This window comes from Cervus canadensis, chromosome 4 (assembly GCF_019320065.1).
Source record: "Cervus canadensis isolate Bull #8, Minnesota chromosome 4, ASM1932006v1, whole genome shotgun sequence".
Classification (NCBI taxonomy): domain Eukaryota; kingdom Metazoa; phylum Chordata; class Mammalia; order Artiodactyla; family Cervidae; genus Cervus; species Cervus canadensis.
In genome coordinates, this window is record NC_057389.1 from 89,094,149 (window position 1) to 89,110,636 (window position 16,488).

The 16,488-nt window shown below is 56.2% G+C and overlaps 2 protein-coding genes and 1 non-coding gene across 7 annotated transcripts; 2 read left to right on the forward strand and 1 right to left on the reverse strand.

Moving 5' to 3' along the window:
- The first annotated feature begins 307 nt into the window (after positions 1-307).
- CRB3 (crumbs cell polarity complex component 3) lies at positions 308-3,335 on the forward strand. Of its 2 annotated transcripts, none has more exons than XM_043466377.1 (5): positions 308-453; positions 677-858; positions 1,741-1,823; positions 2,334-2,477; positions 2,816-3,335. In XM_043466377.1, the coding sequence occupies exons 2-5, from the start codon at positions 777-779 to the stop codon at positions 2,885-2,887; spliced, it is 381 nt and encodes a 126-aa protein (XP_043322312.1). In that variant the 5' UTR covers positions 308-453; positions 677-776; the 3' UTR covers positions 2,888-3,335. The 2 variants fall into 2 exon arrangements, with proteins under 2 accessions (XP_043322312.1, XP_043322313.1); XM_043466378.1 differs by having other exon boundaries at positions 1,744-1,823.
- On the reverse strand, positions 3,315-12,626 carry DENND1C (DENN domain containing 1C). 4 transcript variants are annotated; one of them, XM_043466376.1, is made up of 23 exons: positions 12,518-12,626; positions 11,592-11,656; positions 11,466-11,509; positions 11,265-11,314; positions 10,598-10,717; positions 10,446-10,515; positions 10,178-10,258; positions 10,017-10,082; positions 9,861-9,914; positions 9,638-9,748; positions 8,718-8,818; positions 8,566-8,611; positions 8,355-8,456; positions 8,140-8,265; positions 7,056-7,160; positions 6,234-6,324; positions 6,094-6,134; positions 5,538-5,609; positions 4,902-4,946; positions 4,725-4,832; positions 4,452-4,531; positions 4,101-4,308; positions 3,315-3,802 (listed from the first exon to the last, which is right to left on the reverse strand). In XM_043466376.1, exons 1-23 carry the CDS (start codon positions 12,532-12,534, stop codon positions 3,323-3,325), a joined length of 2,283 nt encoding a protein of 760 aa, XP_043322311.1. In that variant the 5' UTR covers positions 12,535-12,626; the 3' UTR covers positions 3,315-3,322. The 4 variants fall into 4 exon arrangements, with proteins under 4 accessions (XP_043322311.1, XP_043322310.1, XP_043322309.1 ...); XM_043466375.1 differs by having other exon boundaries at positions 3,338-3,989; XM_043466374.1 differs by having other exon boundaries at positions 3,338-4,308; positions 10,652-10,717.
- A 2,976-nt stretch (positions 12,627-15,602) lies between these two features.
- Positions 15,603-15,675, forward strand: TRNAV-CAC. Its single transcript has one exon. It is a non-coding gene; the product is annotated as a tRNA-Val (tRNA).
- Positions 15,676-16,488: the final 813 nt, after the last annotated feature.

Genomic DNA, 16,488 nt, shown 5'->3' on the forward strand with positions numbered 1-16,488 from the left:
TCTCATGCAGGTGTGTCCCACATAGGTGTTTTTTCCTTAGAGGCTCCCCATCCCCGTCTGCCCAGGAGAAGAGTGCTTCACACACCGATGTCTCCATGCCCTGTGTGTTTCCACACCTGGACAATTCTACAGGTGTGCCGGCAGTGCAGGTGAGAGGCAGCTTTTACACCTGCGCGCTTACACTTCTTTTTACGCCTTCCGATTGTAGGATTGGGTTCCCGTTACAGGTGCGTCCGTGGCGCGGCCCCGCCCCCGCTAGGCCCCGCCCTCTCATCTAGGCTCAGGTGCAGAAGCCGGAAGTGCGCTCCCCTCCCAGGTGAGTGACTAAACTTTCCGGGTCACGTGAGCGGGCGGAGCTGGAACAGTGCGACCCAGCCACTGACCGACGTACCGAGGGTTCGAGCGAAGGACCGGCATCCAGACCCGGAACGAGGTCAAAGGCGCCCGGACCAGGTAGGGAGGCAGGTCGTGAGCCTGGGCCTGCCGCCCCCTCCCCCCTTCCCTCCCCTTCCCCTTTCCCTAGCCCAGGAACGCGCCGCCCCGAGTTAATCTTTAATCTCTGACCTCTGGCGGCGGGGCGGGGCGGGACTCGCGGGTGGCCGGCACGGGTCGCCCCTCCCAGGGGCCTATGCCTGGATCCGGCCCTCTCCCCCACGCCCTGGCCTTTCTCCTTCAGTTCCCAGGTGCGGGGTCGAAGGTACCCCCGTCCGGAGATGCGGTAGGAGCGGCGCCCGCGACAAGCCCCTTCCCTGTGCCACCAGCCTGTCACCCGGCCCATGGCGAGCCCGAGCCTGGAGCCGCTCCTGGCGTTCGGCCTGCCAGTGCTGCTGGCCCGCTGGGGCCGGGTCGGGGGCCAAGGTAGGTACCGGTCCGGGGCGTTGGGGGTCTGGGCTCTGAAGAGCTGTGTCCATGGAACACTGACAGGTCAAGAACCCAGAGCGGGCATGTGATGCCTTGGGAGCGGGAGTCGATAGAGTCAGAGCTGGAGGGTTAGAATTTCTGTGTCCTTCCTTGGACGGTTGGAGTTGGTCTAGGAGAATTCCTGAGTTGGGTGGAATTGTGAGCTGCCGGGAGAGGAGGCCTGCGGGCCGGAGTCTCAGTAAGGTTGAGGACTCTGGGGAAATGCGAATCAGGAGGAAGCCTGCCTGGGGCTTTCGGCCCAGGTTGAGCAGACTGGCCTAAGGTGTGGACCCTGCCTTTCTGCCCTCTATTCTAGTTTCGGGTGCCTGGGGGGAGGTGTGTGAGTCAGACACTCCGGGGAAATACAGGATCCGCCCAGCTCCTTAAGGGCTGAGGGAGGGCCGGGGAGGTGGGTTGTGGGGGGGAAGGGTTGGGTTTCCGGACACTATCCATTATAATAGCCCCCAACTCAGTGCAAACTGCAAACTGCTGTTGATTGATTACAGTGGGGCCATCCCCTTCATGGAGGGTACCCACAGAATGAAAGACTCAGAAGGGCAGAGTTCTAGTGAGGAGAAATGCCCAAGGATGATGAAGATGTTTCCAGATGGGAAGGAATAGATGGGTGTTCATTCATTTTCTCTGGGGCTTCCCAGATGGCTCAGCAGGTAAAGAATCCACCTGCCATGAAGGAGCTGTGGGTTCGATCCCTGGGCCGGGAAGGTCCCATGGAGGAGGAAATGGCAACCCGCTCTAGTATTCTTGCCTGAAAAATCTGGTGGACAGAGGAACAACTTAGCAACAGAGCAACTTAGCATTGTCTTCTCTACCACTCCCCAGCAGTTTCTATGACACCGAGCACTTCAAGTGTGAACACCACCACTCTGCCCTCTGGCCCCAGCCCTGGCTCCAATGGAGCCCTGGTGAGTTGAGTGGGGAGGGTGGTATATAGGGGAGGAGGGCAGAAGGGATTTTATTGAGGAGTCCCTCAGGTAGCGGATGGGAGGGCCTAGACTTTCAGGGGTGACTGGTTGGGTTTGGTGGGGGGAGGCATTGGAGAACCCTGTGGGAGAGACCAGAAGGCCAACTTGGCAGATGAGGAGACCAAGAATGCCTGGAAGGGAGTGAGCAAGAATACCCTGCCTGGCAAGGTCAGGAGCCCCCTGTGCCTCTCCGGCAGGGAGAGGGGGGAGCTAGAAGCTTAGGTGTGGCAGGCACTTGAAAGGAGGACCCCAGACACAGCAGGTGGAAGAGCCTGGGAGCCCAGGTATGATAGATGGGGATCAGGAACCCTGGGGGAAGGAACCCAGTCACCCAAGGCGGCAGGTGTTGGGGGCGGGGATTACCATCCCCAGAGGCTTCTTGCGGTCAGGGGGTGGACAGGATGTCCAGGTTCAGGGGTAACTCACACCCGCCCCCCCCCTCCCCCACAGTCACAGGAGGCCACCACTGCCATCATCGTGGTTTTCTCCCTCCTGGCTGCCCTGCTCCTGGCTGTGGGTCTGGTCCTGCTGGTGCGGAAGCTACGGGAGAAGAGGCAAACAGAGGGCACCTACCGGCCCAGCAGTGAGGAGCAGGTGGGTGCCCGAGCTCCACCGCCCCCCAACCTGAAGCTGCCGCCCGAGGAGCGGCTCATCTGAAGGCTGGGGCCGGCCGCAGCCACCACCACTGCTCAGGACTGCCCGGCGCTCGCTCTCTCACAGCCACCGAGACACCGGCCTCTGATGGTTCCGGAGGACTTGGGGGGCCACGGGGCACCTGCCGGGCGGGCCCTGCGCAGCATGCCGCCTCTGCTTGACTCTGCCTGCAGTTGGGGTGCCAGGGCTGGGGACCCACCTCCTCGCTTGCTGCACCATCGGTTATCTGTCCCGCTGCCGCACAGGCCCGACACTCCCCCCCTCTCCTTTCCTTTCAGTTCTCCCACGCAGCTGAGGCCCGGGCTCCCCAGGACTCCAAGGAGACGGTGCGGGGCTGCCTGCCCATCTAGGTCCCCTTCCTCTACCCATCACCCTTCCTGGTTGTGTGACCTTGGGGGAAGGCAGAGCCCTCCCTGGGCAATCAAACCCACCCAGTGCTTAACAATAGAAGGGAAGAAGGTGCTTCTAAGACTGTGCCCTTGATGGCAGAGGACACTGAGGCTGCTCACTTTACACATATATCTCTATAGTGGGTGGTGAGATATTATAAGACCTTCCTGTGGGCTGGTAGGAGTAGGAATTAGCCTAGATGAAGGAGACTCCTACAGGGCACATAGGCGGTTGGGAGAGGAATTCTAAGTTCTCAAGGGTCCTAGGGGTTGGGAGGGCTTCCTGGAAGGGAGGGGCTTTTAGCTGCACCTAAGAGCCAGCCTGAGGTTGCCTCAGGAGGGGAGGTGGTGAGTGGTGTGGGTTTCTGAGCAAAAGAGGGCTCCCAGATAAACTCATCAGGAAAACCCAGCTTTGGGCTCTTGAGGCTTTATTAACAAGGGGCCAGAGTCTCTCCCAGACCCTTGGTCCTTAAACTTCAAAACACTTTTTAAGCTCAGCGACTCTGGGTCCGCTCCTGGCCTGGGGTTCCTGCCAGTTGCTTGCAGGTGCAGCTGGTGACCTGGGGGCTTCTGGCTCCTCGAGGGGCTGGAGGTGAACTGCGAGCAGGCCCTCTGAAGGTGAGGCTCCGGGGTTCTCTGGAGAACCCGGATCCGAGAAAGAATCAAGGGCTTGGGATGTCCAGGTAACACCCAAGTTGGGCTCAGGTTGGGGGCTTTCTGGAGGGCTGGGCTGGCTGGGTGCTGCCAAGAGCTGGGAGCAGGGGTCCTCCTGGGCTGTGGATTCTTCAGTTGCTTCATGGGGAGGGGAGAAGCGGAGAGGCTGGGGCTCTGTGGGAGACGATCCAGGGTCCTCTTTGCTGCTGGGGTCTGCAGAAACTGTCAAAGACTGGGATGGAGACTCGATTTCTGGGCTGGCCTCTGAGGGCAGTTGGCAAGTGAGGTGCTTCCCGGAGCTTGTGGCATCTGAAGGCTGGGGGTTGTGCAGAGGCAGCAGGGACAGGGACTGGGGCTCTGGCAGTTTGTCGTCATCCGCTTGCCAACTTGATCTTCCCGGTATGTCAGGCTGGGTGGGGACGGGAGATGGGCAGGTTGCTGGCTTTTGGATGAAGCAGGTGCTGGCAGGTTGGATGGACAAATGGGGAAGGACTTGGGGGCCAGGGAGTGGGGGTCTCACCAGGCTGAGGCAGCTGTCCAAGTCTTCTCTGTGGCAGCAGTCTAAACTCTGGCTGGGCCGCAGGCTACTGGTCCGCATGGCTCTCGTGCTCAGGCTGTCCAATATCTCACTTAGCAGATCCAGTTCTTCTCCAGACCCCAGGAAGCTGCCGTCTAGCGCTTCCTCTGCCCATGGGTCCTGAGCATCCTCTGGGCTCAGGGAGGGTGTCCTGGGTGAGGATGGGCAGCCTCAGGTTTCTGCCCCAGAGCAGCTGCCCTGAAGTGTCTGGAGTCCAGGGACCCACTTTCCCATCAGTCCTGGCCCCCACTTCCAACACTATCCACCCCCCTACCCCCTGCCTTGGAGTCTTACCTCTCTTCCAGGGACTCAGAAGGTTTCTCTTCCAGCCTGAGTCTCCTGCTAGGACGACTCCTAGGGCGAAGGGGCCGGTTCTGCAAAGGACATATTTGGGGGCTGGGGGTGGGGCCTCAGGAGCTACAGAATCAGGGGGGCTCTGTAAATGGGGGATGGTGTGGGCACCCCATTTGGGGGTAGTTGAGATGTCTGGTTGGAGGCAGGGAAGGGGAGAAGGACTTGGTGATAATTCCAGGGGTGTGCATTGGCACTAGGTGGGAGGGGGCTTACCTGTCCAAAGTGCTGGGTGATAGGCAGGCGCTGCTGCAGGCGATCTGAGCGGCTGGTGAGAGAAGGGGCCCTCAAGGAGCCCCCTCTCTGCAGGCCAGAGTCCCCTTCCTAGGAAGAGAGTGGGTAAGCCAGGAATGCTTCCCCCCACTGCCCCCTGGCATTGGCCACTGACTTTACCTTGTACATGAGAAGACTTTGCACACCCTTCAAGCCGCTCTTCGCCTATGGAGGAGCCAAAAGAGTGATTTGACACGGGCAATTGAGAACCAGGCCCTCCACCCCTAAAGGACAGATTCGTCTTGCCATCTGCTCATGGGTGTCTCAAAATACATTCAGAATCCCCCTGTACCAGCTAAGGAGTCAATACAAACATGCCTCTTTGACTAATACAAAAGGAGGAGATAACCCCCAAATGAAACAGGGAGTGGCAAAGCCGGAACACCGTAAAAAGTCAGTGTTCAAAAGCCGAGCAAAGAATAAAAATTCAACAGATGGTTCTGAGCTGCGGGAGCTGGTCCCAGGAAACTTTTGGATTTGGGAGAAAAACAAAACACTAAGCATGGAAGCAGGAATGTTAGTGTCTCAGAAGGAATACCCCAAGATGTTTGCCAAAGAATCCTGGTGATCATTTTTAAATAGGAAAGACGTGATCTGACAAATGTGAAAGAACACAGTCAATGGAAAATAAAAGTAGGAAACATTGCAAGTGGTTTAACTGCTGGTTCAGTTCTGATAAACTGTCCTCTAAACGGGAGGTTAAAACATCCTCTGGCTTGGTCACCCTGGTAACTGGTCTGTCCACCCCAGCCTCACCGAGCGGTACATGTTCCTGACAGCTGGTTGGGTCTTGGCCTTGACGGAGTGCAGAAGGGCACCACCCCCTTTCTGTGGAGAGAAAGCCAAGGAAGAGAGGCATAGGCACGTGGGGTTATCCTAGACCCCCCCTGCCCACCTGGGCTGTGTGTTGCTGGAAAAACCCTTCTCCCTCTCTGAATCTTCTTTTTTATTAAATAAATTAAAAAACTGAGTTATAATTTACACACCATACAAGTCACTTGCCTTAGTTGCACAACTCAATGATTTTTGGTAGGTTTACAGTGGTTGCATAACTATCACCATAGGCATAGAGGTTTTTTGTTTGTTGTGTGTTTTTTTGTGTGTGTGTGGTATGTGGGATTTAGTTCTCTGACCAGGGATCAAACTCCCCTGCCCTCTGCATTGGAAGCGCAGAGTCCTAATTGCTGGACCGCCAGGGAAGTCCCTCTCCCTGAGTCTTGATTTTTTTCACCTCTTTCTATAAATGGGTATAGTGAGGATGGCTATGGGTTTAATTTAATCTTGCGATAAATGCTAAAAGTGGTGGTACTACCTTCAGGTTGTCTGCCCAAAGCTGGTAGGAGCGGAGTGTCCCTGCAGAGAAGAGAGCAGAGAGTATAGCATTTTCAGGGTGGGTGGGCTTAAGCAGGGGCGCTGGTGGGTGGGGGCTCTGAGGCCAGGTGCAGAGCTTACCTGAGGAGGCCCCACTACAAGTGATCTCCTGCTCGAAGAGGTCTGAGAAGCCTTCACCTGTGTTCAGCTTCTCCAGTCGGCCTTCGATGAACTGGGGGTGTGGGAGAAACAGGAAATCAGGGTGCCCAAAACATTAGAATGCGAATTCTAGGGATCTACTCCCATCAAGACATAGAAGACATCCTTGGCCCCACCCTTCCCCAACATGAGGCCCCAGGAGTCTGGAGCCCACCTCAACAAGCCAGAGGTCCGCCCCTCCCCACCCCAAGTCAGGATCTGTCTTCAGGGACCAGACTCCATACATGCCTGCCACCTCTCTGTGACCCTGGGAAGAGGTCGGCTCCACCTCCAGGGACTCTAGAAGCCAGTTCGCCCTGAAGGACACTGAAGTTCATCCAACTTTCTCCCAAGAACCCGAAAGTCCGGTTCTACCTCCCCCTCCCCCCATCCCTGGGGTCCAAGAGGCCAGCCTGCCTCCCTTCCCCGCAAAGAGAGTCTGATATGAACCTCCATCCTCGATCCAGGAGGCCCCCACGTTAGGACTCAATAATTTGGTTCCAGCCCAATCTCCTCAGTGACCTAGAAGTAAAGCTTATCCCTAGGAACTCAGATCAGGGGCTTCCATTTTTAGAGATCCGAGAATTCATGCCTCTCCCACCCCGGAGACCCTGGAGTGGAGGGTCCGGCGGGGCCAACTCTTGCCCCGCCCAGTGAGCCCAGGCGTCCATCCCTCCAGCCCCGGCTCCGCCCTCTGGGATGCGCGCATCAGCGCCTCTAGCCCCGCCCCCCAGCCTCAGCCCCGCCCCCAAGGCTCCGGCCCACCTGTTTGAATAGCTGCAGGTGGACAGCCCGCCGGTGGAAGGCCTGCAGCGGCGCCCCAGGTTTCTGGGCCAAGAAGGCTTCTTCACTGAAGGTGACAGGCTGGCCCTGGAAGAAGGACTCGAATTCTAAGCTCCTCGCGGCTCTCCTGGATCCCTTATTCTGCCTTCCTTATTCTACCGTCCCTCTGCGCGGCGAACACTGATGGAGTGCCTCTGTGTGCTTGAACTCCAGCAGGACTTCATGGGCAGCAGGGAGGACCTGAGCTTTTACCCGGAGGGAGGTGGCAGATGGGACCTGACTCATGCTCCCAAGTGACTTCTGGAGGTTGCGAGGAGGTCAGACTATGGAGCGCGAGGGTGAGAACCCGGAGAGGAGACTTATAGAGACTCGATGAGAGCGCTGATCCAGGCAACAAACAAACAAGGGGGCTAGCCTGGAGTGGAGACGGAGGAGGAGGAGAAATGCACCGTTTCCGGCTGAGCTCAAGGGCAGAGCTGACTGGAACATCAGATTCTCAAATGATCGAACTCCCCGACAACCTCTTTATAGAACAGTTGTGAGAAACTGGGGGTAGGGGTGGGAGGGTGTCAGGGTTGAAAGTCAGCAGATCAAAGCCCTGGCTTCAACACCCACCTGCTGTGGGTTTTCGCCAAGCCTTGGTTTTTTCATATGTAAACTGGGGCCATAATAGTATCCCTCTCATTGTATTTTTATGAGCATTGAGATAATAAGAGCAACTGTAAAACCTAGTGTTTATCTATTGAGACGTGCCAAGCACTGTCCGAGCATTTCAGACACTTAGGACCTTTTTGGGTGGGTACTATTGGGGTCCCATTTTACAGATGAGCAAACAGAAGCGCTAGAGAAGGAAATGGCAACCCACTCCAGTATTCTTGCCTGGAGAACCCCATGGACAGAGGAGCCTGGAGGGCTATAGTCCATGGGGTTGCAGAGTCGAACACGACTGAAGCAACTTAGCACGCAAACGGAAGCTCAAAGTAAGCACTCCGTAAAAACTAGGTATTATTATTCTGAATCCTGCAGGCACCCACGGGGCTGCTTCCTTCTCGTTCCTGCTACTCACCGGGCTGCAGACGAGGGCATCGCGGTACCCTCCGAAGAGCAGGGCCTGGGCTTTGAGGAAGAGACGGGACACCCCTTCCCCAGGGGCCAGCGCGACCTTCCTTAGCCGCAGCCTCAGTAGAGACACCTGGGGGCCAAGGGGGCAGCGCTGAGCAGGCAGGTGCAGGGCCTTGCCAACCGGATGTGGCAGTAGGCTGGGGGGCGGGTGACACTGACCACGTCTGGGGGCAGGGCCTGCACGTCGTCGAAAGGTGTCTCCAAAGTATTGGAGTCCAAGTTCATCATCACGACGTCCTCCAGGGCTTTCTCCCGCACTCTCTGCATTGGGGAGTCGGAGGGGGTGGCCGCTCAGGGCCCGAGGATCTCGGGAGGGGAAGGGTACACACTCCGCCCCCCCCCCGTGCCATCCAGGCCCACTCCCTCTTACCTCAGCGAGACTGGCATGCACTCCGATGAGGTAGGGCATAGGCGCGCTGCGGACGACCGAGGGAGTCCGGTTACGCAGGCGCCGCCCCCGGGTCCCCAGGACCCCAGGCTTCTTCCCCAAGCCCTGCCCCCTCCCCAGGCCCCGCCCCTCACCAGCAGTAGTCCAGTAAATGCGGCGGCAGCGTGGGAATCAGCACGTGCTCCCAGTGCATGGGATACAGGAGAGCGCAGGACGCGTGGACACAGGAGGTCAGCTGGGGACGGGTGGAGGGGACCCCTTGGAGTCAGAGCCTGGACTCCCAACTTCAAGGATTCCTCGCTGGGACGGTGGCTCCCCCGACTCCATTCCTCACGTCCTCAGTCTCCTGTCTCCCTCCACCCCCTTCCTCAGCGAATACTGGGTAAGAAGTGAAAACTCAAACGCTTTCACGTGAAGGCCAATAATTCTGCAAACTACAGTGCTGGAGGCAGGTGGTGCCAGGACTCGGCACGTGTTAGTCTCTTTCTCTCTAGGGGGCGAAGCTAATATTCAACTCTCCGGATCACTCTCCTTTAGGGGTAGGACAGCCACCCAGCCCACCAACCCCATCCTGAAAGAAGCAGAATTGAGCCGGACCTGGTCCGGCCTCTGGGGGTGGAGCAACGGTTAGCCTCACTGACCCCACCCCTAAAGAGGTGGAGCTAGAATTCAGTCCCTCCCTGGTCCCGCCCCTAGGGGTGGGGCCAGCTTGCAACCTCCAAGTCCCCCGTCCTTCCTCGCTAGGGGCGGAGCTAGAATTTAGGCCCCCTTGCGCTCACCCTTCGGGGGGCGGAGCCAGTCTTGTTCCGGCCCGTAGTGGGTGGAGCCTGGACTCAGCGCACCAAAGCCAGACTATACAGCATCCCCCTCAGATTTCCCCCAGCAAGGTGGAACCAGGGTTCAACGCAACCATGACCTTCAAAGGCGCAGAGCCAGGACTTTGTCCTCGGGTCTCGCCTAATGGGGTTAGAGCTAGGAATCCGCCCCGGTTGTCCCGCCCCTAGAGGCCAAGCGAGGCGTCTCTCCCTCCCTGGACCGGCGACCCCCGCCTCACTGTGCTCAGTTTGTTAGACGTGAGCAGGACCCTTCGCTCTGCCAAGAGGGCGGCGAACAGTCCCACGATGTTCTCGTCGGTCACCGCCACCACCAGCTCCGTTAGGTTCCTCTGAAGAAAAGAGACAGATGCTGGACACGAGGGACCACAGGATCTCACAGCCCCCTCCTGGTTTCTGGACCTCTACCCTCCCCGAGAACTCCCTCCCGGGGTCTCTACTCACGTTCTCAGGAATGGATGGCAGGCGGCCGGAGTCGGGGGCCACGAAGCAGGACAGCTAGCGAGGGATTGGGGGAACAGGGCGAGGGGGAGGACCGATCAGTCAGTGGATTGTCCTCACGTGGATCCCAACCTTCCAGGGTTCCCCATCTCTGCTCACCGACATGTTCTTCCCAGGGACAGGGGGCTGCAGGCCTTGTGCATTGGCAATCTTCAGTCCACTGCCCTGGGGGAGAGGTGTGGAGTGTACTCCTCAGGGCCTGGGTACAGCCTATCGCGCCACCAGAGGTCCACCGCTGCCCAGGGGTGAGGAGTACTCACCAGCTCTAGACCTAATGATGCCTGGGTCCCAGGAAGGGGCTGCTGCAGCAGATTCAGAAGAAGTTCATCCACCTCTGAGACCTGGGTGGGGGTGGAATGTCTGAGCCAGGACATGGGTTGGGGACTCTGAGGCTCTTGACTCAGGCTGGGTGGTCTGGGAGGAGTCAAGGGGCCCAGGTCAGGCCTGGGAGGCTGAGGGCTTGGGTGGTGGTGGTGGGCGGGGAGGGGCTGGGACTCCTGCAGAAATGACAGGGAGGGTTGGTCTCACTTGGTCTTGGGCCAGGAGGTCCCCCACTGTGTTCAGCACCTTGTAGAACACCTCAAACCAAGGCAGGTGGCTGTGGAGAGTGGACACAGTTTCCATGTAGTGCCCCTGGGCAGAGGCCCCAACCCCCACCCCCAGACCCCCATCTCCCACACCTGAGGATACAGACACAGCTGAGAGCACCAGCCCGCAGGCGGCAGAAACCAAACCTTCGAGTGCCGGTCAGATCCGTGAGCGCGAAGGTGAAATGCTGCACGGCGGTGCTGGGGGGCTCCCTGGGAGCAGAAAGGCTGTCAGAGACCTGGGCATCCCAGCCCTGTGAACCCCCTCCCCTCCATGCCCCTGACAGTGCTCCTTATACTGTGTCCATCAGTCTGGGGCCCTGGGCGTATAGGTCCCTAGTTGACAGGGTCCCTGGTTCTCTGAGTCCCTGGGTCCCTCTGTCCCTGGTTCTCTGAGTCCCTGGATCCCAAAGCCCCTGAATCTCCAAGCCTCTGGGTCCCTGAGCCCCTGGGCCCCTCAGTACCTGGATCCCTGAGGCCCTGGGTCCCTGAGTCCCTGGATCTCTGAGCCCCTGAGGCCCTGGGTCCCTGGACCCCTGGATTCCTGGGCCCCTGAATCCCTGGGCCTTTGGAACCCTGAGTCCCTGGGTAAATGAGTCCCTTTGTGTATAGGTCACTATTTGTCAGAGTCCCTAGGCCCCTGAATTTCAGATCCCTGAGCATATGAGCGCTGCTGTCTGAGTCTCTGGGTGTTTGAGAACTGAGGGGTCCATGAGAGGTCTGGATCCCTGGGTCCTCGGAGGTCTGCTTCCTTCCATACCTTTCCACATCAAAAGGGAAGCAGAATTTAGGCACCATCTGCATAGATTCCTGGGGATGAAGAGAAGCACACACTGCTTGGCCACTTGGGTTGGGCCCCACCGCAGAGCTCCCGGTGGTGGTCCCGGTCCGAGACACTGGGTCCCCTCCCCCCAGGGAACAGGCCCTGGCCCTGGGGGAAGAAAGGAGCCAGCCTGCATACCTGGTCCTGGAAGTCTGGGGGGAACTGCCGCAGGATGGGGGGATCTGCTCGGAAAATGAGCTACTAAGTGCAGGGCCCCAGGCCCACCCTCCATCTCCCCTCCTCCAGCGACGGCCCCTGACTCACCTTCCTGCAGGGAGGCAGGGTAGGCTGCTTCGAAGAACCAATCAAACAGGGCAGGGGGACCCCCTCTGTGGGACAGAAAAGGGTTTAGTGGGTCCAGGGACTTGCTTCTGTGTGTGCCCGCACATGTGTGTGATTGTGTCTGTGTGTGTATGTGTGTGTGCAATTCTATACTGTGTTTGCCTGAAAAGATCGGACTCTCCAGGTAAGACTGTGTGCATGTGTGACTGAGCCAGTGTGAAGGTGAATAACATCCCCCTTTTCTTTCACAGCTGGTTGGGTCACTGGGTATACGTGCGAGGCCCTGCCCCAAGACTTCATGGGGCCCTGGGGACTGACCCCAGGTTTCCTATCAAAGGAAAGAGGGCAGTGTGCCCTGCCCTGATCCTCCTGGGAAGCCTGCCATCTCTGCCTTCCTCCCCTGGCCCTCTCCCTCCACTACCGTGCAGAGGCTTCAGGGACTGGGCTCAGAGAGAGAGAGACAGAGAAAGAGGATGGGGAGGGAGTGCAGATACACAGTCCCAGACATGGGGACCTCCTCACGCTGAGCTTCATCCTAACACTGACATAAATCCCACACAATCAATCGCACACACACAGACTCGCAGATTCCCCCTTCCCCCACTGCTGACCCCGGAAGCCAGACTCCCCATCACTGAGATGTATCAAAAGGCACACGCTCAGAGGAACAAACTTAATCATACAGAGGGAGAGGGAGAGAGAGACTGGGAGAAGTCCCAGAGTGGCCTGAATGTGCCTGAGAACAGAGTCCAAACTGTAGGCCAGCTGAGTCCTGCTCTGATTCCATCCACCTGCCCCTGTGGCTCACGGTCCCTCCCGGGCCTGCCCCAACCTTGCTCCCCTCAGCCCCAGCCCAGGCCTGGTCTGGGAATCTTGGTCCAGAGGATGGGAGAGGGGGCAGCTCTTACTCGGCTGTGGATCCCATGGTCCCTGGAGGGCTGGCCCAGCAGGACCCTTTCCCCAGGGGTCCTGGGGGCCTGTGCTTTCTCGGGGCTGGGCCCTGAGCCGTCTCAGCTTCCTGTGTGGCTGAGAGAGGAAGTTTAACGAGTGACGTCCCCAGAGGAAGGCTTCTGCCCCCACCCACTGTGAGAGACCCAGGCGTCCTGCCTTCTAGCCTTCCGCAGGATGGGTGGGCAAGAGGTCTGTAGGCTCAGAGGCCAGATCCCACCCCCCAAGGTCTGCCAGGCTGGGCCATGTGTGGTCCCCACCATCACACCCAAACCTTCCCTTCTCTGTAGCAGCCCAGGACTCACAGTTTGCCTAAAATGCTTCCTCTTCCTTCAACTCTTTTCACTTTGGCCCATCTGCACTGGTCGTTCCTTATGGTACCGCCAGAGGGAGCCAGGATGGAGAGTGGACCCGGGGGGCACCAGGAAGGTGGATGGACAGCAGACAGAACACAGGCACCAACAGGCAACACACACATGGCCAGGAAGTGACCAACACAAACAGGCCAGAACAGTGACAGACCGCAGACAGACACAGAGAGATACCCAGTTATAAAGGCAGCACACAAGGTGACGAGTACAGAGGGACAACACACACGTAAAGAAGTCCTTGTCCCTCCAGATGACAGGTGCAGAGGGATAACACACAGCTTGCACCCAGCAAACAGCTCCAGACAGAGACAACAGACACACACACAGAGACCACAGTTGTCAATTCAAATGGAATATCAGAGAAACAGACCCAGGCAAGAGACAGAAATGCACAGGGCACAGATGTAGAGCAGTACCAAAGGGACAGACATGGTCAGGGCCCAACCTCAAGTCAGATTCATAGCTAGACATAGTCACACACACACACAGAGACACACAGCCAGACACACCCAAACAGTGTTGCAGACTCAGAAACAGACAGACACCTAGGTGGACAGATGTCATGTTGAAAAACAAAGATCCGTAGACACACCAAGGCAGGAGACATGTATGGTCATGCACATACATGCAAAATCCCACAGACCGGGACTTCCCTGGTGGTCCAGTGGCTAAGAATCCACGCTTCCAAATGCGGAAGGCTTGGGTTCAATCCCTGGTCAAGGAACTAGATCCCACATACCACAAGTAAGAGTTTGCATGCCACAATAAAGACCTAGTGCAGCCAAATGAAATGAATACATATTTTTAAAAAAATTCCACAGAGTCAAAATGCAGCAGAGTCTTCAAGACTCCTAGGCTCCCTGCAAGATATTGAGAATGTCTGTGTGGATAGAGGCATGCATTTCCACGAGTCCACATGTGGCCTGGCGTGGCCTGGGGTATCTGGGGTTGAACATGGTGTCCGTGTGCCTGTAGAATTTGTGTCTACTCCATCAGGCTGAGTGAGAATGTGGATGACTGGGGATTTTCCTTCTGTGCCTGTCCACGTGACTGTGGGTGCAAGGGTATTTCCACTCTAGGTGGTGGGGGGTTAAGTTAGTGCATAAGCATATGAACACACACACATATTCAGCCCTCCAAAGCCTCCAGCCAAGATGTAGATGGATGAGGCTGATCACAGCTTGGTCCCCTCTTTCTAAAGGGAGCTGGATCCCAGTCAGGGCTGGGGATCAGGGGTGCAAAATACCCGGGCCATCCCTCTCTGCTTCACCCTTTGGGGCCTTGCTATAGAGTGCATATTTGTGGGGCCCCCTGAATTTACATGCTGAATCTCTCTCTTTTTTTTGGTGTGGGCAGCCAGGCTTGATGGATCCTAGTTCCCTGACCAGGCATTGAACCCAGGGCCATGGCAGTGAAATCTCGGAGTCCTAACCACTGGACAACCAGGGAACTCTCAATGCTAAATCTTTACCCCTAAGGTGATGGTATTAGGAGGTGGGGAGTGGGTCTTTGGAAAAATGATTACATCATGAGGGTGAATCCCATGAATTAGATTAGTCTCCTCTTAACCCTGAATATTCATTAGAAAGACTGAAGCTGAAGCTCCAATACTTTGGCCACCAGATATGAAGAGCCGACTCACTGGAAAAGACCCTGATACAGGGAAAGGTTGAGGGCAGGAGGAGAAGGAGGCAACAGAGGATGAGCTGGTTAGATAGCATCACTGACTCGATGGACATGAGTTTGCGCAAACTCTGGGAAATAGTGAAAGACAGAGAAGCCTGGTGCACTGCAGTTCACGGGATCGCAAAGAATCAGAAATGACTTAGTGGCTGAACAACACCACCTCCAACAAACTCATAAAGGAGATGCCAGAGAGATCCATCACGCCTGCCACCATGTGAGGACGCGGCAAGAAGACTGCCATCAGTGAACCAGGAAGCAGGCTCTCACCAAAAACTTCCGGCACCTTGATCTTGGACTTCCAGTTTCCAGAACTATGAGAAAGAAAACGTTTGTTATTGATAAGCCACCCAGTCCATAGTGTTCTGTTAACGGCTGGAATGAACTAAGGCATAACCTTTGCAGACATATTTCAAATCCTTCTTCATTTCTGAAATTCACTCCAATGCAATCCAATGGCAAAACCATGGGGTGGGAAAGAGAGAAGAGCTCATGCTCCTTTGTGAAAGTGGGACCCTATCTGTCCTTGTTTCTGCATCTTTTTTTTTTGGCTGCGCTGTGCAGCATGCAGGATCTTAGTTCCCTGACCAGGGATTGAACCTGTGCCCTGTGCAGTGGAAGCAAGGAGTTTTAACCTCTGAACCCCCAGAGAATTCCCCTGTTTCTGCATTTGTATCATAAGTAAACATGGTGCTTGTTTCAGAGATCCCATGAAGGTTTAATGAGAGATTTCACGTGATTATATTTAGTACAAAGTCACGCCTGAATCAAGCTTTTCGTGTGTTCTGTCCATGATTAGGGGAGACAGGTCAGGGAATTGGTTAAGAGAGTAATTTTGGAGTCAGAGATACTTGGGTTCAAGACCTGACTTAGTTCTTTAACATCTCTGTGACCTTAGGCAAGTCGTTTGACCTCTCTGTATTAGTTTTGTCTGGCTACGTAATCTATTACCCTGTAGTTTGTGGCTTAAAAGAACACACATTTAGGGACTTCCCTGGTGGTCCAGTGGCTAAGACTCTGCACTCACAATGCAGGGGGCCTGGGTTCAATCCCTGGTCAGGGAACTAGATCCTACATGCCGCAACTAAGCATTCACATGCCACTGCTGAAGATCCCACGTGCCGCAATGAATGTGCTACAAAGATCCTGACCTGACACAGCCAAATAAATAATAAATATAAAAAAGCACACATTTATTATCTGACAGTTTCTATGGGGGCCAGGACTCTGGACACCGCTGATTCAGGTCCTGTACTTCGGGGTCTCTTTGCTGTAATAAGGTGTCAGCGAGGCTGTGGTCCCTTCTGATGCCTCGACCAAAAAAGGATCTGCCTCCAAGCTCACAGTGGCTGTTGGCAGGTGTCAGTTTATTGTGGACGGAGCACCCCAGTTCCTTGCTGGCTGTCGACCAGAGGCTACCCTCAGGTTTTTTTTTTTGCCATGGGGACCTTCCCAACCTACTTCTTGCTTCCCCACAACAAGCAAGCTGAAAAGGCAATAGAGAACTCATCAAGGCAGAAGTCACAGGCTTTCGTAAGCCAGTCTCAGAAGGAGCATCCCATTGCCTTTGTCATATCCTGTTGGGCAGAAGAAATCTCCAGGTCCAGCCTGTGCTCAATGGGAGGGGAGAACACAAGGGCATGAACAGGGAGATGGGCATCATTGAGGGTCATCTTAGAAGCCACCTTCCACCTTCCCTGTGTCTTTGTTTCCTTGCTTTATCTTTAAAATAAAAAAAAAATTAATAATTTAGGGACTTCCCTGGTGGTCCAGTGGTTAAGAATCCATCTTGCAATGCAGGGGATGAAGGTTCGATCCTTGGTCAGGGAACTAAGATCCCACCTGCCTCAGAGCAACTAAGTCCCCACATCACAACT

Bases quoted from the DNA above. Each gene is read 5' to 3' on its own strand.
- CRB3 (XM_043466377.1), top strand. From the start codon at position 777: ATGGCGAGCCCGAGCCTGGAGCCGCTCCTGGCGTTCGGCCTGCCAGTG. The intron at 1,824-2,333 runs GTGAGTTGAGTG...CCTCCCCCACAG, and splicing joins CTGGCTCCAATGGAGCCCTG to TCACAGGAGGCCACCACTGC. The intron at 2,478-2,815 runs GTGGGTGCCCGA...CTTTCCTTTCAG, and splicing joins GGCCCAGCAGTGAGGAGCAG to TTCTCCCACGCAGCTGAGGC.
- DENND1C (XM_043466373.1), bottom strand. The intron at 8,612-8,717 runs GTGAGGGGCGGG...GGTCGTCCGCAG, and splicing joins CATTTACTGGACTACTGCTG to CGCGCCTATGCCCTACCTCA. The intron at 4,309-4,451 runs GTAAGACTCCAA...ATCCTCACCCAG, and splicing joins TCTGAGTCCCTGGAAGAGAG to GACACCCTCCCTGAGCCCAG.